The sequence below is a fragment of the Mustelus asterias genome, chromosome 25, assembly GCF_964213995.1.
Source record: "Mustelus asterias chromosome 25, sMusAst1.hap1.1, whole genome shotgun sequence".
In the NCBI taxonomy this organism is placed as follows: Eukaryota; Metazoa; Chordata; class Chondrichthyes; order Carcharhiniformes; family Triakidae; genus Mustelus; species Mustelus asterias.
Genome location: NC_135825.1, coordinates 28,842,480 through 28,864,303, shown reverse-complemented (window position 1 = coordinate 28,864,303; position 21,824 = coordinate 28,842,480). Strand labels below are relative to the sequence as shown.

At 43.1% G+C, this 21,824-nt stretch overlaps 1 protein-coding gene across 2 annotated transcripts in view; it reads right to left on the bottom strand.

Moving 5' to 3' along the window:
* Positions 1–21,259, bottom strand: part of LOC144479270 (chemokine-like protein TAFA-5) — a 375,622-nt gene extending 354,363 nt beyond the window's left edge. The window contains exon 1 of one of the 2 annotated variants that reach the window (XM_078197942.1): positions 20,834–21,259. In XM_078197942.1, coding sequence (XP_078054068.1) covers positions 20,834–20,927 — 94 coding nt within the window. In that variant the 5' untranslated portion in view covers positions 20,928–21,259. The remainder of the gene's footprint in view (positions 1–20,833) is intronic. The other variant, XM_078197941.1, reaches the window with a different exon arrangement.
* Between the last annotated feature and the right edge of the window lie 565 nt (positions 21,260–21,824).

Here is a 21,824-nt window from a genome sequence, read left to right as displayed (position 1 = left end):
GATTCTATGGATAGATCGTCATGGTGGCCAAAAGTGTTCATAAGAAACCAGGTTAAAGTTCAACAGGTTTATTTGGAATCACGAGCTTTCGGAGAGCTGCTCCTTCATCTGATGAAGGCCTGTTGGACTTTAACCTGGTGTTGTGAGACTTCTTACTGTGCCCACCCCAGTCCAACGCCAGCATCTCCACATCATAAGAAACAACTGTAGAGACTTTCATGTTTCTTCATTTCTCTCTGCACGACATATTCTATGACTGTAGCTCATTGCAAACCATAATCCTCCTAATCCTTGTGGTATCCTGGTATCCCTCATTCAGACACATGTACCCTTTTTTTAAATTCTAGGCTTCTGACTTTGTTAAGCTGCACCTTCTGCCTGATCTCATTTGCTTTGTAAAAATAGTCTTTACAATTTTGTAAGAACTGTATTGGGTACACATAGAGAAAACATTTCCACGTGTGGATGAGTCCAAAATTAGGAGGCATGAATATAAGATCATCACCAATTGATTCAATAGAGAATTCTAGAAGATCTTCTCAATCCAGAAGGCAGAACTCGCTGCCTCGGGTAATTAAGATGAATAGCTTAGAAGCATATAAGGGAAAGCTAAATAAAGGTGAGGGAACAAAGAATAGAAGGTAATGCTGATATAGTTAAATGAAGAGGTGGGGAAAGAAAAATTCTAATGGAGCATAAACACCAGCATTGACTGAATGGCCTGTTTCTGAGTGTAAAAGTTCGATATAAATAGTACATCTCCTATACTCTGAGCTGTTGGTTGCCCTCTCCTTTAGTTGCTATTGAACTATGAAACTGCTGACATGGACTGGTGAACTCATTCTCGGGAGTGAATAATCCTCAATAATAATTTCTGAATTAAGAATTCACATTTTTTTCATTACCCATTTTGCAATGCAAAATTTATTTCCTTATTTCCTCAGAGCAAGCCTTGAAAAGGACTCAGATTCCCTAAACAGTTTTTATTTGGTCTTCACCAATTGATTTCGGCATCTTAAGACATGAGGAAGCACTATTAACAGGCAATGAGCAACCATTTACCATCATATAAAGGCAGTTAAAAAAAAGAGAACATTTAATAATGGATTGGCTCCGTCTCTGGCAATAAATGAATAATGACAGTAAATAAATATCGTAAGGCCTAGTGTAAGGGGGATGCAAGAAGATTCAAAATAACAATCATTCTCTTTCCGCTTTCTGACTATGGAAATATCAAAGAATCCTGTGTTTCCACAGAGACAGAGGCAACCTTAAAAATCTCAGCAAGGTGTAGTGGAAAAGTACAGAGGTTGCAAATGTAACACTTTTAGCAATTAGGTACAGTGTCCTTTTAATGTAAAAAGCAAAATGATACCAATCTGGGACTTGAATCCAAATTATAACTTTTAAATAATGACCCTAGCCTTAAAATGAGGATCTCATTATCTAAGAGGTGAGGTGATGAGAGTGGGATTGCTAGTTTAGCCCCATTAGCTTTTTGTGTTCTTTAAACTGGTGGAGTACTCCATACAGGATATGCTGCAGCAGATTAGGAATGCCACGCATTACCATCTTCAAGGGCAACCTGGAAAGTGCAATAAAAGCTGGCCTGGTCAATGAAGTCTATAATCCCAAAATGTAATATTAAAAATAGCTTTATTAGATCTTACTTTTTAAAAAAAATGAAATTTAGTTATTTGGGAGACCAAATTTGCGGAGGAAACATGTTAAAATATGGAAAATGCACTGCTGTCACCCATGATCCTTCGAGTTTAAGGATGCAGCTATACCATTTAACTCATCCTAGATTGGCAGCTGTATATTGAGGAGCACTGTGGGAACAGCAATGCTATTCTATAGCTCACACTCTGCCTAATAGGCCGCTCTGCACATGTATGCTTGCACAAGTGCACAGTGGTTTGTTCCCTTAATTGCTGACTATAGAATACAAGCAGTAACATCCTCCGAACACTTATAAAATGCCAGGAGACACAACAAGCCTCTTGAGTACCTGTAAAACCCGGCTTTACTCATAGTTATACTCAACTTAGATCCATATTATCAGACTAGGGTCAATATTTAAAAGTTATAGAACAACAAAGAACAAAGAACAGTACAGCACAGGAAACAGGCCCTTCGGCCCTCCAAGCCTGTGCCGCTCATTAGTCCAACTAGACCATTCGTTTGTATCCCTCCATTCCCAGAATGCTCATGTGACTATCCAGGTAAGTCTTAAACGATGCCAGCGTGTCTGCCTCCACCACCCTACTTGGCAGCGCATTCCAGGCCCCCACCACTCTCTGTGTAAAAAACGTCCCTCTGATATCTGAGTTATACCTCGCCCCTCTCACCTTGAGCCCGTGCCCCCTCGTGATCGTCACCTCCGACCTGGGAAAAAGCTTCCCACTGTTCACCCTATCTATACCCTTCATAATTCTGTACACCTCTATTAGGTCTCCCCTCATTCTTCGTCTTTCCAGGGAGAACAAGCCCAGTTTACCCAATCTCTCCTCATAGCTAAGACCCTCCATACCAGGCAACATCCTGGTAAACCTTCTCTGCACTCTCTCTAAAGCCTCCACGTCCTTCTGGTAGTGCGGCGACCAGAACTGGATGCAGTACTCCAAATGTGGCCTATATACTTTGGATACAAGACCCAGATTGGTACCTTTGGTATATTTTGGGTTTTTTTACATTAAAAGGACATTGTACCTAATTGCTAAAAGCTTTGCACTTGCAACTTCTGTGCTTTTCCACTCTCCCTTGCTGAGATTTTTAAGGTTGTCTCTGTCCCTGGGGGAACAAAGAATTCTTTGATATTTCCATAGTCAGAAAGTGGAAACAGAATGATTGTTATTTTGAAACTTCTTGCATCCCCACTGGCCTTATGATATTTATTTACTGTCAGTATTAAGTGTGAAGCTTACCTCCTGGAAAAGGTCTCACACTGCTGTGCACGAGGAGTCAGATTGGAGCCCAACTCAATACTACTTTTGCATTGCTGCACACCCAAAGTTGCTTAATTTCAGTACAATTGCGGCACCATAAATACGGTCAACAGAATGCCTGTTTTGCTAAGGAACATGAATAAGAAACATTGCCATTTTGAGTTTTATTCCATAGACTCCAAGGGTGCTCTACTGTCACAATTTTCCATACCAGCTACCAGAAGGTTCCATCATGCAGCATAGGTTCTGTGGGCAGCCTGAACCATGTAGATATAAAATGGAAAATATATCTCACAAATCATATACTGGATTTTGCTATAGTAGTAAATGACTGATCGTTTTATCCAGCAAAACCATTACTATTATAGGGTGGGAGTGTCAGCCTCATGAGAACCATATTGTGTGTGAGATAATAAGCTAACACTCTTGCTCATGTCTGTTTTGGCAATGCAGTAGCACAGTGGCTAGCATTACTGCCTCACAGCAACAGGGACCCAGGTTCGATTTCTGGCTTCGGTCACTGTGCAGAGTCTGCACGTTCTCCCCATGTCTGCATGGGTTTCCTCTAGGTGCTCCAGTTTCCTCCCACAATCTGAAAGACATGCTGATTAGGTGCATTGGCCACGCTAAATTCTCTCTCGATGTACCCGAACAGGTGCGGAGTGCAGCAACAAGGGGATTTTCACAGTAACTTCATCGCAGTGTTAATGCAAGCCTACTTGTGACACTATCACTTAAACTTTAGTTGCACAGAGCAGGAATATGTACAAATTCTCATATGAGAGAAAGTTAATCAAGGAAGCAGCATTGGTGTGTGAAATTGTAAAAAAAAACAGGATTTCCTATGAGTTCCATCCTGCATCAGCCATGCAGTGACTTTATGCTGGCGCAGGCAAGACCTCAGAAGGGAAGCCACCCTTGCCCCAATTGAGGTCCTTAAAGGACATTTCCTACGGGAGGATTGACTTTGCATGGGAGAAGCCTGACAATCAATAGATTTAGATTTTGGGCGGAAAGATGGATGGAAGGTGAGAGGGGGTGGTCATGTGCCTGCATCAGAAGACCCCTTCTGAAGTCAGGAATCCCCTCCCTGCTTATGTTCTGGTGGCCTCTGACTCTCAGCACCCCCCCCCCCACCCTCATCACTGACTTCTCCCCCAAGACCCCAATCACCTCCTTTAGGCCCCTCCAAGCATTACCTACCCTCCCTGTCCTTTGACCCCTTGAATTTACCTTGGCCTCTAGTGTGCGTACTTAGCCTCGGACATTTACACTTCAGTCCATTGCAGCTTTTGTCACTGCAGAGACTGGAGAGCTACTGGCCAATCAGATCTCTAAGGCAGGAATTCCTCCCAAGTGAGGGGCAGAATTCCAGCCTGCAGCCACAACGCTCACTCGAGCATAAAATGGCTATGGGGCACTCAGAGACTCTTCAAATGGTAGGAAACGAGACTCCAAGGTCTGGAAAATTCAGGACAATAGTGTCATAGAGCAATACAACACGGAAACAAGCCCTTCAGTCCAACCGGTCTATTCCAACCATAGTGCCCTCCAAGCTATTCCCAATTTTCCACATTTGGCCCATATCCCTCTAATCCGTTCCCATCCAAGTACTTATCCAAATGCTTTTTAAATGTTGCTATTGAACTTGCCTCAATCACTTTCTCTGGCAGCTCATTCCATATACGCACCACCCTCTGCTTGGAGAAGTTGCCCCTCAGGTCTCTCTGAAAAATTTCCCCTCTCACCTTAAACCTATGCCCTCTAATTTTCAATTCCCCTTCTCTAGGAAAAAGACTACATGTGTTCATCCTATCTATGCCCCTCATGATTTTATGTACCTCAATACAGTCACCACTCATTCTCCTACATTCCAAGGAATAAAGTCCTAGCCTGGCCAATTGCTCCCTATGACTCCGGCCCACTGGTCCTGGCGACATCCTCGTCAATCTTCTTTGCACTCTTTCCAATCTTGTGGTTATGGTCATAGAAAGGCTAATAGGCTGGAGGAAATAGATGTTCGGAAGGGGGATGTACTGGCAGTTTTGAATAAACTGAAGGTCGATAAGTCTCCTGGGCCTGATGAAATATATCCTAGGATTCTTTGGGAGGCAAGGGATGAGATTGCAGAGCCTTTGGCTTTGATCTTTGGGTCCTCACTGTCCACGGGGATGGTGCCAGAGGACTGGAGAGTGGCGAATGTTGTTCCTCTGTTTAAGAAAGGGAATAGAAATGACCCTGGTAATTATAGACCGGTTAGTCTTACTTCAGTGGTTGGTAAATTGATGGAAAAGGTCCTTAGGGATGGGATTTACGACCATTTAGAAAGATGCGGATTAAACCGGGATAGTCAGCACGGATTCGTGAAGGGCAAGTCGTGCCTCACAAATTTGATTGAATTTTTTGAGGAGGTAACTAAGTGTGTTGGTGAAGGTAGGGCAGTTGATGTCATATATATGGACTTTAGTAAGGCGTTTGATGAAAGTAAGGAGGTGTGGGATAGAGGGAAAGTTGGCCGATTGGATAGGTAACTGGCTATCTGATCGAAGACAGAGGGTGGTGGTGGATGGAAAATTTTCGGACTGGAGGCAGGTTGCTAGCGGAGTGCCACAGGGATCAGTGCTTGGTCCTCTGCTCTTTGTGATTTTTATTAATGACTTAGAGGAGGGGGCTGAAGGGTGGATCAGTAAATTTGCTGATGACACCAAGATTGATGGAGTAGTGGATGAGGTGGAGGGCTGTTGTAGGCTGCAAAGAGACATAGATAGGATGCAAAGCTGGGCTGAAAAATAGCAAATGGAGTTTAACCCTGATAAATGTGAGGTGATTCATTTTGGTAGGACTAATTTAAATGTATTTTACAGGGTCAAAGGTAGGGTTCTGAAGACTGTGGAGGAACAGAGAGATCTTGGGGTCCATATCCACAGATCTCTAAAGGTTGCCACTCAAGTGGATAGAGCTGTGAAGAAGGCCTATAGTGTGTTAGCTCTTATTAACAGGGGGTTGGAGTTTAAGAGCCGTGGGGTTATGCTGCACTGTACAGGACCTTGGTGAGACCACATTTGGAATATTGTGTGCAGTTCTGGTCACCTCACTATAAGAAGGATGTGGAAGCGCTGGAAAGAGTGCAGAGGAGATTTACCAGGATGCTGCCTGGTTTAGAGGGTAGGTCTTATGAGGAAAGGTTGAGGGAGCCAAGGCTGTTCTCTCTGGAGCGGAGGAAGCTGAGGGGAGACTTAATAGAGGTTTATAAAATGATGAAGGGGATAGATAGAGTGAACGTTCAAAGACTATTTCCTCGGGATGATGGAGCTATTACAAGGGGGCATAACTATAGGGTTCGTGGTGGGAGATATAGGAAGTATATCAGAGGTAGGTTCTTTACGCAGAGAGTGGTTGGGGTGTGGAATGGACTGCCTGCAGTGATAGTGGAGTCAGACACTTTAGGAACATTTAAGCAGTTATTGGATAGGCACATGGAGCACACCAGGATGATAGGGAGTGGGATAGCTTGATCTTGGTTTCAGATAAAGCTCGGCACAACATCGTGGGCCGAAGGGCCTGTTCTGTGCTGTACTGTTCTATTATATAGAAAGGCTACTTGGGTATAAACATGGGTAACGTAGCTGCTGACTGTGAGAACAGACCTAAGAAAATGGGAGAGGTCAAAAGCAACTGTGTCTCTGGTTTCTGAAACAAGTAACTTTATCATTGCAATACCGTTAATTGAGTTACTAAACCAAGTTCTGAGCTTGGTTTTCTGGCATTCGCTCAGGGTTTTTACCATTCTTTTCCAAATGATACTTTTGCGCTCTGATCACTCACACACTGACTGCTACACTTGCATAAATTAAAAGTGCAACACCATGATGCAAAGTATATTAGCATGTAGGCTATGTTGGTGGCCTATGCTGTTCTGCTTCTATAAACACTCCTTTAGAACTTCCAACAATACAGGAGAGGTCAGTAAATCTCACGGCATTTTGAGCCACTGCCTAAATCGGTCACAATCATCAGCATATGCACATCCGTCCTTGCGGATTTTGAAAGTCAGTTTGGGGAGGGATCAATAGGTGAATTATGTAGAAGGAGGAGTGCGCTCAAAGTGGTAGCAGAGGATCGGGAATCCAGAGGCTGGGGACCAGTTCGTATCTTTCCTCATTTGGACCAGCATGTTAAAGAACACTGGTATCGCTGTGCCAAGTCTTGTGCAATTAGATTGCAAAAGCACCTTGCAAAACTTAAAGTTTATTTATTAGTGTCACAAGTAGGCTTACATTAACACTTCAATGAAGTTACTGTGAAAAAAACTTGGCAGCAAATGTGGAGGAGTTCATTAGCGGCATTTGTGCATAATTACTCCATCGTAAAACACAGTTGTGGGGGTGGGTGGGGGGTGGTGTTCAAACTGGATAGCCTCCAAAAACTAGTGTGAGGGGTTACAATGTTCAATTAATGATGTCCATTCTATGTAATACAGGCTGTGTGCCAACTTTGTGCTGACTGCTCATTATAACAACTTCTGCATACAGCCAGCACTAACCATGCTGTTCACTGGCTTCTCGCATCAGCAGGGGGCCCAATATCATTAGTAACGTTATATTATTGACAGCTAGCCTGTACTACTTAAAGAGGATCTGCAAAGTAGTTGGAACAAGATATGGAAGTGATTCTGCTACTGTATCTGGCTAGGGTAAAGAATGAAGAACGGCTGACTACGAGAGAGCATAGTCAACTAAGATTTTTTAATGCTGCACTGGAAGTCTTGGTACAGGAAGTGGAAAAGTGAAGCAATGTCCCAAACCCACGAGTGACCTGTAGGCCCATTAGATATCTGGTGAGAAGTGGGAACAGGTTGCCACTGAAACTAATGCCCCACGTTTATCCCTAAGGATTGTAGAGTGCCGGAAGACACTTAATGAACTCACACAGGTGATCAAGATCAATGAATGCATCTTCAAATGCTATATACCTACTGACTGCATCACTAGCCTCAAAATAAAATTCACCACAACCCCATCACTCACCTACTTATAAGGAACGATTTTCTCCAAAAAACATTCATGCTGGCGAGCTGCGTTTCATGAATTTATGGCACTCTGTGCAATACAGAGGCCATTGGGCAATTCACACCAGTGGTGATGCAGAGTCCCCCTCATCTCCCCCAACCACCGCACCCCCCCTCCACCACCGTGAGGCCAGGCCCCCTCAGGCCCCACCTGGTGCACACTGCACCAGAGTGCCAAGCTGACAGTGCCATGGTGCAAGGCTGACAGTACCCATGGGGCACTGCCCCCCCCCACCCCCGATCTCCCAGGGGCAGGGGGGTCTCAATGGCCTCCAGTCCCTCCAGCAAGGCCATCACGCCATTGCTGGGGACTAGCTGTGATTCCCCGCTGGTGAGAACCTTCACCAATGAGGTTGGAAATCCAAGTGAGCCCGGACAATGGTGCCCAAAGCTCCCTAAAGACATTTAAATTAGGGCATGAATATTAAAATCAGCTTCAATTATATCGCAAAAAGTTGGCCTGGTAGAATAGCGACCTGCCAGACAGGAATCAGATTTTTAGCCTTCCGCTTATACTCCGTCCCGCTGTGCCACCCAACTAGCATGACGGGGCGGGAAAATCATGCCCATAATCTCTGTCAATCAGCACTCATACCTGACATCCGTTGGCTTCACCTCACCATCTTACACACATCACTGCTGCATGCCTTATACTGACATCTCACACACTGCACACACAAGCAGCTATTCAACCATGAGAGGCACATCACCCAACACTCTCTGACGCACTTTCCTCCCTCTTGAAGGAGTTGTTGGTGCAGAACTGGAAGCAGGGATTGAGTAAAGAGGGAGGGATGTTCCTGCATATACCAAATCCCTTGGAGGAAAACATGCTGGTTCCCAAGAGGTTGTGGACACAATTGATTTGTAAGAAACCTTCAGCACCTGCTACCCCACTCCCTGTAAACTTTTGAAACTTGAAATAACCATGGAAAGCACCAAAAACATGTAGAATTGGAATGATAACCAGTAGAAATAAAACAGCAACCAAACAATATGTAGGTGCGTTCAAAATCACACCAATGGCTGGCAGTAAGAGTGGGTGAGACAACTGATCAGCCACGTTTGATACGGCGTGACACACCTCAAGCTATGAGTGTGCAGAGAGAGTGCCCAGCAGCAGAAGCAATGTGACTCAAATTAAAATAGTCAAGACAATATTACATCATGTTTACAAAGTTCTCTCTACTGCCAACAAGCAAACCGCGAGAAAGTGACAAAAGTTGGCCAGTTATTGTAGCAATGCCATTGCAGACAATTGCAGCATCAATACACAGAGACACAAGGCCATGCAATCTGAAGAGGAGAGGCTGACGGACACCAGCCAGCCACCTCACTGAGGAAACACTCAGAACGGGTAATAAGACACATTTCAAGTGACAAACAGTCTCACCAATGAGAACAACCAGGCAACAAATATTAATGGCACAAATAACAATTACTTGGATTAAATTAACTTCTCTTAAACTTTGCCAGACTCTTGTTGCAGCAGATTAAGATATGAGCAGATAAATAGGATGAGCATTCACGACAGCTCTGCTATCAGAGGGGCCAATGTTGGAACTTGCATATTGGGACGGTTCATCATGCTCTTATAGTCCGCACTGTTTGGTGAATCAGCAGTTTAACTGAATGGGTCATCCATTAGAGATTACGAGACAATATATTCTGCATTATCCTCTTTTGTCTACCATCAACAGCCACTGCTAAAAACTCACCACATGATGTGTGGTGCGTGAGTTTCCTCCGAGTGCTCCGCTTTATTCCCACAGTCCAAAAGGTGTGCAGGTTAGCCGTGGTAAATTACCCCGGCAAGATTGGCCGTGGTAAATTGCCCCTTAATGTCGGGGGGACGAGCAGGGTAAATACGTGGGGCTACGGGGATAGGGGCTGGGTGGGATTGTAGTCGGTGCAGACTCGATGGGCTGAATGGTCTCCTTTGGAACTGTAGGGATTCTATGGTTCAATGAAAAAACATGTAACACACCCTTATCTTTGACATCTTGGTGATGCTCTGCTGCAAAATTCCCTTGGTTGGTGTAGACATGTTTTCAGCATGCCAACTGTATGTTCCTCAAAGATCCGTATGGCTGCATGTGCCTTATCAATCAGATCATGAACCAGGACTGAAGAGATACCTATAGCCACTTAGCAGCCATTTGTTCCATCTGCTTTAATAACACGGGCTTGGTACATTGCCTTAAAATGCATGAATCATGAGTACTGCCAGGAAAACTGACATTCAATTGCATGATTTAGTGCAGATTGGCACATATTAACCACCCTGTAGGACAGGTCCTTTGCTCATGAAGGATTCAATGTAGAGATCTGGAAAACCATAATTCCTTCAATAATTCCCTTCACTCGTGTTCACATATGGTGCTGCCAGCTTTCAGTAGGGAAAGTTATGATTGATGTGGCCAAGATGAATAACACATCTCACCCACTGTATTCATTGCTGTGAAGTCTTAAGTATACAATTGTGAAAAAGAACCTAGGGTTCTGGAAATCTGAGAGATACAGAGCTAACAGGCACAATTGTTCAGGCCCACTGACCATCCTTGCAAAACCGGTTATGGCCACTAAATCTCGCAAGGGGGCCATAACAGGATTTGTGCCAGCGAGATTACCGAGCACAATGTTCCCAGGCCCTTCCCGATGACACAATCAGGTTCATGCCCAGAATGGGCGTGAACCTAAACAGCTTTACACTGTTGCTTTGGGCCACATCAAATCCTCCCTGCTGCCAGTGTGATGTCATATCGACAGGAATCGGCACTGGCTTCCACACAGGCCCTACACTTTCCAAAGACGGAAGCCAGTCGTCATGACCACACTGGGGGCGCAGAAGTGAAAACATAAGAACATAAAATCTCGGAGCAGGAGAAGGCAATTCAGTTCCTCGAGACTGCTCTGTGTCTAATACGATCATGGCTGATCTCATCTCGGCCTCAACTCCACTTTCCTACCCATTCCCCTTAATCCTTCAAACCTTTACTAATTACAAATCTGTCCTCTTTCTTACATTTCCTCAAAGTCCTGGCAAGAACCAATCTCTGGGGTAATGAATTCCACAGACTCCTGACCCTTTGAGAGAAGTAATTTCTCCTCATCTCTGTTTTACATCTGCCACCCCTCATCCTCAAACCTCTTGTTCTAGTTTGCCGTACCAGGGGGGAAACATCCCCTCCACGTCTACTTTAGCAATCCCCTTTGTCATCTTGTACACCTCAATTAGATCTCCCCTCATTCTTCTAAACTATAGCCCTTGGTTGGTGAGGGACATGGCTGGGCAGTGCCCTGGCACTGCTCCCTGACACTACCCCAGGGACAACCAGGGTCAAGGTGAGTGATAGTGGGGAGGGACGAATGTGTTTGATTGCGCAGTTGAAAATGCCGCTCTAGAAATAGAAAGCAAAGGCCAGGAAAACAACAAAACATGAAACAGAAAAAAATGAAGAAAAATATAAACAGAAGGCACAAACCCAATGAGAAAAACTTCACACCTTTCTGATCCAAATCTTATAAAGACCAGGAAATATCTTCCCATTATTGCCAACTTTATATGGACCAAGTCAGCATACAGCAGAATTATGAGCAGTCTGGCCATGAAATTATTCATTTTGCATAGTTTTAAAGTCCTTAATAAACATGTGAGAGCAGTGTCAGTATACAAGTAGAAGAATATGCTCAACATGGATTAGGTAGCAGTCATGTGCAAGGGTTTACACATCAGATTTTCCAGCCTGCAAGCGCTCATTATGTGTTGACAAGGTTCCACCTGAAAATTGGCCTTTGTAAAGTATTCTCTTAAAAGAATTTGCTCTCCTCATACAGTTATGGCTGGTGGCACTTAGTAATGCTTGGTTTGTGATTCTTAAAAACAATGGAATAAAAATAACCACATCACAAGTCAGGCCACCACAATTTTCATTCAGCAATTCAATCCAGAGCATAAAAACAGTTAACACAACGTACACCTGAGGGAAGAAGATTTTATAGTCTAACTTATTCTATACCTCAAGGCCAACATTGTTAGGAAATTGACTGAATTTAATCTGCTGAATATACGGTCATAGAATAATGCAAACCAGAGTTTTTGTCTGTTTACATTAGTAAAATGCAGCACAATCTAGGCGGATTCAGCCAAATTAGCACAAAAGATTAGTGAATTTAAAACATCACATTTTTATTCACCCTGATCTTTTTTGTGCCGTTCAAAATTCAATTTGGGATCCGGCTCTACCCACTAAATTAGCCACACTCTCCAGGCAGAATTTCACTGGAAGGCCCTTCAAATTGGATTATCTTTGGTGCACAGGAAGTAGCAGACGCATTTTAAAAGCTTTTGCGTGTCAAAAATATTTAATTTGCCAAGAAACTGACTAGTGTACACCAATAAAACTACTAAACAATCCTGTGTGCTTATTTTTAAAAACCATGCACAGTAATTTTAAATCAGGTTACCCACAGACAAATGAATGTATTTATTTTGGTGATAAACTTATTTTCCGGGAGCAATAAAACTCCATCATTCTTAAATACTTTCAGCAATATATTTCAGCGGAAAGAAAAGAAACACTTACGTTCTATCATGCTGCCCAATTGCACTGGTTCTTGGAATATTTTATGTTTGTGACTAATTTTAACTGTAATTTGACCAATGTAATTTTGTGTCCATTTTAGCCTCACTTTCCAAAACGGAAAATCCGATGTTTGAGTAAGAATGCTATTTAAGGATGTAATGCTTGGATCAGAAATTCTGTATGGAATGGTATGTGAATGGAATGTTATAACACTGAAATATGAGCCTGTTTTAATCAAATAGGCCATTATCCTAAGTGTATATTAATATTTCTACTGATTGTAAGCTTTTCAAATTCAAAACCAGCACCAAATGGAAACCACCATTTTTTTTAATGCTGCTTTTATTTTTGCCTTTGAAACTCCCAATACTTCTCTTATAGAGCCAGTTGTTGCGTTAAAAATACTTAATCTAAGAGAACCGGTCAGTCTGAGCTTTTCAATACAGACACTACAGCTATACCTCAAGAGACGAGTAAAGAATATGTTAGGAGGATATAATTGCCCCCCCCCCACCCCCCAAATGACAACTCACTCATTTATATAAAAGGCACATGGATATGGATGACAGGCAACATTGGGACTCAACCTGATGACCATGTAGTTATGAAGCAATGCACTATATGTACACCTTGATCATCATAATATCAGCTGTATAGAGTTAACATCTGTTCAACATTTCTTGCCTGTTATTCAGTTAATGACTCAAGAATTTACAGCTTAAGAAATTTGACAAGCCATTTATTTATATGGTAGATGTACACTATGCATTCCTTGCAATTGCTTTTAATTTATTACAGTGCAACTTTGGTATATTTAACTAAATTATGATTATGCTAATACTAGGTCTAATATAAACCTAACAGTTTGGACATAGTAAACTGAACTGGCTTGAAATGTAAATTGGTGGTACATATTCAAAAGAAGTAACAAAAATAATGTGACAAAAGTTACTACCAATGACCCAGAAACATTTGTAGACATCAAATCTTCCCATCTGAGTGAGAAATCTGTTGTATGAACTAATGTGGTTGACTCTCAACTGCCCTCTGAACAAGGGCAACTGGGCAATAAATCCTGGCCAGCCAACGACGTCCATGTCCCACGAATGAATAATATTTTAAAAATTCACTTGAGGGCTGTTTTCTAAATTGTTTTAAGATGGTTTGGTAAACTTGTCTCGGTTCAGCCTGACTACATTATGAGACTGCAGTTAGACAAGATCCATGCCTCGCATCATTATATATTAAACATAGAACAGTACAGCACAGAACAGGCCCTTCGGCCCACGATGTTGTGCCGAGCTTTATCTGAAACCAAGATCAAGCTATCCCACTCCCTATCATCCTGGTGTGCTCCATGTGCCTATCCAATAACCGCTTAAATGTTCCTAAAGTGTCTGACTCCACTATCACTGCAGGCAGTCCATTCCACACCCCAATCACTCTCTGCGTAAAGAGCCTACCTCTGAAATCCTTCCTATATCTCCCAGCATGAACCCTATAGTTATGCCCCCTTGTAATAGCTCCATCCACCCGAGGAAATAGTCTTTGAACGTTCACTCTATCTATCCCCTTCATCGTTTTAAAAACCTCTATTAAGTCTCCCCTCTGCCTCCTCCGCTCCAGAGAGAACAGCCCTAGCTCCCTCAATCTTTCCTCATAAGACCTACCCTCCAAACCAGGCAGCATCCTGGTAAATCTCCTCTGCACTCTTTCCAGCACTTCCACATCCTTCTTATAGTGAGGTGACCAGAACTGCACATTTTAACCAATATTTGGAAATAATATGTGATGCTTTACATAGCTAAGTGAAACATGCATATATTTGACTTTAGCATCTGGAATATGCTTGGGAAAGTATTTTATACATCCAAAATGAGATTTACCTGATCTGATATTTCTTGTCTCTGTAATAGTGACAAGTATTTTTATTGTGAAATCTATGTAAATAACCTTTTCTTTTTGGTTTATTGCAGTTACTGAAGGGTGGTCACCTGGTGGGTTGTTCCATTAAAATAAACACCAAAGCAATTAATAAATGGAAATGTTTTCCCATTGACTTAACACAACTGGAAAATGGCCATGTTAATAAAAACTGATGAGAAATTAATTTGAATATAAGAGCTTTACGTCAATGTGAAAGAAAAGTATAGTGATTACTTATGAATAAGAAAAATTAATAAGTCAGGAATAAGAACAGAAGTAATGGAGAATAAATGTTACACAAATGGTGGTAGACTTGTTGCTATTGCAGCGAGCGGCATAACTGAGATCAGGAAACAATTATGATTCTGAAGGGAGATGTTGGTTTGAAGATTTATCAAGAAAGAAATGGTCTAGCTAGGCTCTCCCACTCATCAAAATTATTGCATTATGATCCAAAACAGCATGAAACCATTAACCCATGCTAATATTGTGACCAACAAACAAAACTCAAAAACATTGCTCGATTAATGGCAGCTAGGAGGAACACCCATGGCCAGTCCTACAATACATTAGTGATCATTAAATGCCATTGATAAGTCACTAAAGGAACAATTGGTCCATTGTTGGTAAGAGAAAAACAATTTCACAACATTGGCCACAGAAATTCAGTCTATCAAGTGTACTAGGGGTCATGGTTTGAGGATAAGAAGTAAACTACAGTGAGGAGAAATTTCTTCACCCAGAGAGTGGTGAATCTGTGGAATTCTCTGCCACAGAAAGTAGTTGAGACCAAAATGTTGTGTGATTTCAAGGAAAAAATAGATATCGCTCTTGGGGCTAAAGGGACCAAAGGATATTGAATTTGATGATTAGCCATGATCAAAATGAATGGCGGAACAGGCTCGAAGGGCTGAATGGCCTACTTTGTCTTCTAATTTCTATGTTTCTTTCTATTCATTCCTGTATCTTGCTTAAATGGCAAAGAATATTTTAGTTTTGGGGAATATCAGTACAGTCTTTGCCATATTTCTTCAAGCTACAGTCATATTTCTTCCTACATGCACCTTCGCCACTCTAGATCACAAAAGAACTGTGGCCAAATAAGAATGATAGATGCCTAATCCCAGGGCTCCATGCTCCGGCATGAATGCTCGAAGATAAATGAGAGCATATAAAGATCACTTTATTGAGAAAATGTTAGAAACAGGGACTTCTGCAAAATTTTTATTTTGCTTATGTAACCTTGATAATTCTTTTACCAATAATCTGTGGGTGTTGATAGTAATTGCAATTTCCAGCGACAATTAACTGCCATGAAATGAGTTCAGCTGAGTTGTCTCTCAGATCTTCCTTCAGAACAAAAGTATTTCTCATTCTGATGAAATCTGTAAAAGGAATATTCTATGTTCATTTCTTCAAGAAAACTCTCAAAACCTTACTGCTTCAAAAACTGATGTTGATGCAATGAAAACTTTGGTTAAAGAAGGGATAATAACTGCATCCCTTCACTACATTACTTTGGAACTATTTTCTTAAAGGTAAAAAATGTATTGAAGCTTCTTTACAGATTTCAGTTTCTCCTGCCCAAATACTTAGAGTCATAAAGAGGCCTTTCAGCCCATCGTGTATACAACAGTCATCAAGGACCTATCTATTTTAATCCAATTTTCCAGCACTTGGTCCATTAGCCTTCTATACTATAGCATTTCAATTGCTCATCTAAATGTTTCTTAAATGTTGTGAGGGTTCCTGCCTCTACCACCCTTTCAGGTAGTCAGTTCCAGATTCCCACCATCCTCCCTTTAGGTGAAAAGTTTTTATTCAAATCCCCTCCAAATCTTCTGCTCCATACTTTAAATCTATGCCCCCTGGTTATTGATCCCCAAGGGAAAAAATCCCTCCCTAGCTACCTTATGTCCCTCATAATTTTATACACCTCGATCAGATCCCCCCTCAGCAACTCTGCTCTCAGGAAAACATTTGTATCCACATTGCCTGCAATTGCTTTACATTTCCAAAGTGAAGGGCGGCACGGTAGCACAGTGGTTAGCACTGCGGCTTCACAGCTCCAGGGACCTGGGTTCGATTCCCACTCGGGTCACTGTCTGTGTGGAGTTTGCACATTCTCCTCGTGTCTGCGTGGGTTTCCTCCGGGTGCTCCGGTTTCCTCCCACAGTCCAAAGATGTGCGGGTTAGGTTGATTGGCTGTGCTAAAATTGCCCCTTAGTGTCCTGAGATGAGTAGGTTAGAGGGATTAGTGGGTAAAATATGTAGGGATATGGGGGTAGGGCCTGGGTGGGATTGTGGTCGGTGCAGACTCGATGGGCCGAATGGCCTCTTTCTGCACTGTAGGGTTCTATGATCTATGATCTACTGTGCAGAACACCGAGATGTTCTGTGGTATTTCCCCCAAAGAGTACAACTTAAGCGCACAAACTTGCCAGTGAATCCCATCCTATCAGTGGCAGAGTGGTCAGCACTGCTGCCTCACAGGGACCCAGATTCGATTCCCAGCTTGGGTCACCAACTGTGCAGAGACTGCACATTCTCCCTATGTCAGCGTGGTTTTCTTGGGGTGCTCCGGTTTCCCCTCAGTCCAAAGATGTGCGAGTTACGTTGTTGGCCATGGTAAATTGCCCCTTTAGCGTCAGGGGGATTAGCAGGGTAACAGGGAAAGGGCCTGGGTGGGATTGTTTTTGATGCAGGCTCGAAGGGTTGAATAGCCTTCTTCTGCACTGTAGGAATGTTATGATATTCCTGAATAAGTTCAAATTCCACCCTTTGGATAAATAATTTTGCATCCACTAAAGTGCAAAACAGATGTTTTTTCTTGTCACTCAAAACACTGTACTGGGTAGATATTTGCAGCAAGTCTTTCCTCATTTCTAAGAAATGAATAACTTTTTGAATATATGGGTTATCTAATTACCCTGTGTTTCTATCCCATTGCAAAACAAGCTCACTTGTTGGTTTCCTTGTTTGTACCCTTTTGAATGTATATTGTTTCCATGTTTCCTATTTCATCAGAAGAAGTGGAATAGCGCGAGACTTTTGGTCAGATAAGATTAATTCTAATGCACAACCACAGCCTACAAGAGGAAATATTCTATAGAGTGAGACCATATCCCTGTGTGGTGCTGTCCAATCAAGATCATTCACCTCATTCTCCTCCGACCCTGATCACAGACAGCTCTCTGGAAAGAATCCGCTCACCTCCTCCCCTCATAAGAGGGCCCTGCTGTTACAGTAAGCTGCACCTATGGGTCTATTTAGAAACTGACAATACTACCTCCCACCCCCACCACCTTAAGCACAACAAACAAATCTGTCAAAACTGTACTCAACTCTTTATTGCTCATGCTTCTGATTATGTGTGCATTTTATAATGTTGTGTCAAGTCATTACAAATCAGGACTTCATTACAATCTTTATTTCACTGAAAGCAGTGCATTTCAGCAAAACAGCATGAAGCTAAACAACACAGGCCAAGCATCAGATCCTAGATATTATTTCAACTGTCCTTGAAAATGTCTTTCAGCAGCTCAGGAATATGCAGTTGACTGTGCCACAAACTGGATTTCTAATCAACCTTTACAAACATTGCATTAAAAAGAGAATCCATAGTCCTTCAGTCTCCAGCAGCATGGCATGTCACTGGATTTGGCATTTGTTTGGCACTGCATGTTTCAGTCCCATCAGTTTAACACTGACTGAATTTCTGATCTCACTGGAGGCTATCTGGAACAGCGCTTACCGAGGTGCAGTGGTTCTTTGGTTTGGGAAAATAAAATTAGACAGTCAACCCACACTGCTTTTGTGCACCCTCTGCTGATCAGTTCAGAGCTGCATTACGGGAAGTCTAAGCAGGTTGCTGCAGGCACTCTCCATGAAGGAGAGATGTACGGGATGGGCAAACTTGGGAGGCACTGTGGCAGCTATTGCATTCTCTTTCTGCTGCTGCTTGCATTCAAAACATATAGCAGTAGTAATGTGTACATGCCAAACATATTCATACTTTTGCACAGCACAGATGCATCATATCAAGAGAGTAAGGAGATTGCTTGCAGGATTTTAGCTGGGGATCTCAGACAGGCAGGTACTTTTCCAATGCAAGATGCAGATGGAACTTGATTCCATCTGAATCTATACTATTGAACCATTCATCAATTTATATTTCTACTGGTCATACATTTTAGGTAGAATTTGTGTCTTTGAACATTGTTTTTAAATTCCTCATCCCACTATCCAGAAGGAAGCCTAAGAGGATAGTTAGGAAATTCTATTCAATGTGCGGCACGGTGGCACAGTGGTTAGCACTGCTTCAATTCCAGCCTTGGGTCATTGTCTGTGTGGAGTTTGAATGTTCCCCCCATGCCTGCGTGGGTTTCCTCCGGGTGCTCCGGCTTCCACCCACAGTCCAAAGATGTGTGGGTTAGGTTGATTGGCCATGCTAAATTGACCTTAGTGTCAGAGGAATTAGCAGGGTAAATGTGTGGCATTACAGGAATAGGGCCCGGGTGGGACTGTCGTCAGTACAGACTCGATGGAACAAATGGCCTTCTTCTGTTCTGTAGGGATTCTATGATTCTAAAATAAAAGCAAAATACTGTGGATCCTGTGAGGAAGGGTCATCTAGACTGGAGACGTTGGCTCTATTCTCTCTCCACAGATGCTGTCAGATCTGCTGAGATTTTCCAGCATTTTCTGTTTAGGAAGTTCTATTCTTTTGCCCTTGTGAAGGAGAATCTGTTCTAGCTCATGCATGTTATCCTTGACTACCACTTGTAACATACAGTAGTGGTTAAAAAAACATTTCAATCTGATCCATTTGTTTCTGCACGAAATGTTGCAAAGGCGATTCGAAATTGTGACAAGGCAAAATTCCTTGCATGTTATTTCACATCCTCGAACCTTTGAAACCAGCCTCAGCTACACCACTGTCAACACAGCATCTGAGGCTCAGAGATTGGAATCGAGTGCTGCGACTGCAACAGATTCTTTAGAAAGACCCAACTCAGTAAATAACACACTTGAGGATTTGGGAATGCTCAGCAGGTCAGGCTGGTGGAAAGGCAGGGTTTACGATCCATGATGACCAGTCCCCTGACTAAGACGTGAGTCCCGTTGAAAGGTCATCCACCTGAAACCTTTACTGCTTCCAGCATTTTCTGCCTTTAACTCAGATTCCACCCCCCCTCCCGATCTGAAAAAAAGGCAGCGTGATTATTTGACCCCACACCCCTCCTTTTTGAATGTAGTGCGGGGGGAACCACACGTCCATTCACAGGACATGAGTGACTTGCATATTTATGTGTCAGTTTCCCACTGTCAGGATTTCTCCAGTGTTCGCTGCTCAATGTTAACTTCGCTGTTGAGGGCCGCGAGCGCCCCCAGGTACCTTACATCTGCAACCTGCCTACCTAACCCCTACCTCCCCCTCAAAAAGAAAGTAATAAACTGGAAAACGACTCTCAGCAAATGGTGGTTCCGCGATAACTTTGTCATTCGGATTGTTGGCCATTTCAGCTCTCCTCTCTGTAACTCGGTGCATTAGGAGAGGGGGAAAGAGACTACCCCCTCCCCCCCTAGTATTTCAGCTCGGGCACCTTCTGATTTAACAGTCGTGTTCAAACCCCTGGGCCACATGTTGGCAGACACAAGAGGGAAAGTGATTCGTGTCTTGGGTGGCATTCGACCCAGGATTCGGGCACTGGCGGCTTTTGAAACTCTGAACTGTTCCTTTCCGGGAAGAAAAAGATGGGGATCAGTCATTTCTACCAGTTATAATTTCTCCCGCCCTGTTCAATGTTCAGAATTAAATAGACTGGCACTCTATCGCTGCACACATCTCACCGTCAGTTTAAATTTACTGGAATACGTGTGTGTTTAGTTACATACACACTACAAGCACCGTGTACACTAAATACAGCCATGGCCATTTACGCAGACAGAGGGAATGCGTACATATTTACTGGAATTATGGAGGCGTGTATAGGTGCCCAGGCTGCTTTCTGAGCCAAAGATATACATTCATCTGGCTAAGCAAAGCAGCCACGTATACCCTGCTCGTTATGTAAGCTCGTGTCCAAACACAAGGGCGAGACAAGTATGTGGAGTAAATACACTTTAAATTACAAGGGACACAGAATGAAAAGCAGAATGTGGCACACAAAAAATATTTTAAAAAATAACACCCTTCGGTATTTAGCACTTGAACTTTTTTTAAAAAATCAGTGCTTCCTTCAAAAAGGGAAGCCTGTGACAGAATATTGCAGTGCTATTTATCACGAGAGGCGCCCGTTTACCTTCTTTGACTAAGTGCGAGTAGATGATCCAGACGAGAAGGCAGCAAAGTGCTGCCCCTGCCCCGGTACAAAGCCCTCTCCAGCCGGGCAGCATGTTCGGATCCCCCAGTTTCAGAGCTCAGTTTCTGTGCGCACCGGGACCACACATACAGATCTCTCTCTCCACATTCAAGCCCACAGATTTCCACAGAGAGAGAGGGGGGGGGAGAGGGAGAGAGGCACTATCCAAAAACAAGGCACCTGTGTAAATCTCCTGTCTGGGTTGTGAACGATCGCGCGAATCCACTAAGCAAACACCCCGAGATCCGCACGGCGGGGTGTGAGTTTGGGTTGGAAAAGCCCCACTCGCTTCCCTTTATCATCCTCCCGCACGCCTAGCAGAACCACATAGTGCTTGATCCCTGCAGCAGCGAGGTCTCCAACTGCAGCTAGTCACTGCTTGGCAGCGTCTATTGATCGCCTGTTGTAATTATCCAGATATGCAACAGCGCGTAATTAACCCTGCCAGTGCTGAGATCGCCCCATAAATAAGTCAGGGGTGTTTAATTTACTGACTGGTGTGCCGCTGACAGATTCCTGCTAGAGAGACTGCCTTCCCTCTCTGCTGCGGGGAGGAGGAGGGGAAGGGGGAAGAAAAGTTTCTGCAACGTGCGATGCACAAACACATCCCCCTGCTGCAGATTGCTTCTCTTAAGGTAGCCCAGCCAACGACATGGTAAATTAAATACTCCCACTGTTCTTCAGTCACCGCCGTGAACTGTGTTACATAAACCCAACTAACTTTCAACTTCAGAAACGCAATCTCTTCCCGGTTGAAATGTTGCGCTGCTTTTTTTAAAGCCTGCTAGAAAATGGCTGTTGGAGCAAGATTGACTAACTTCCTAATCATTCAATTGGGTTAAAATGGGTGACCTGAGATACAAACTGCCCCTGTTCTGTAAAGGTTTAAGTAAATTAAAAAATCCAAGTTAAAAAATGGCATGTTTTCCCC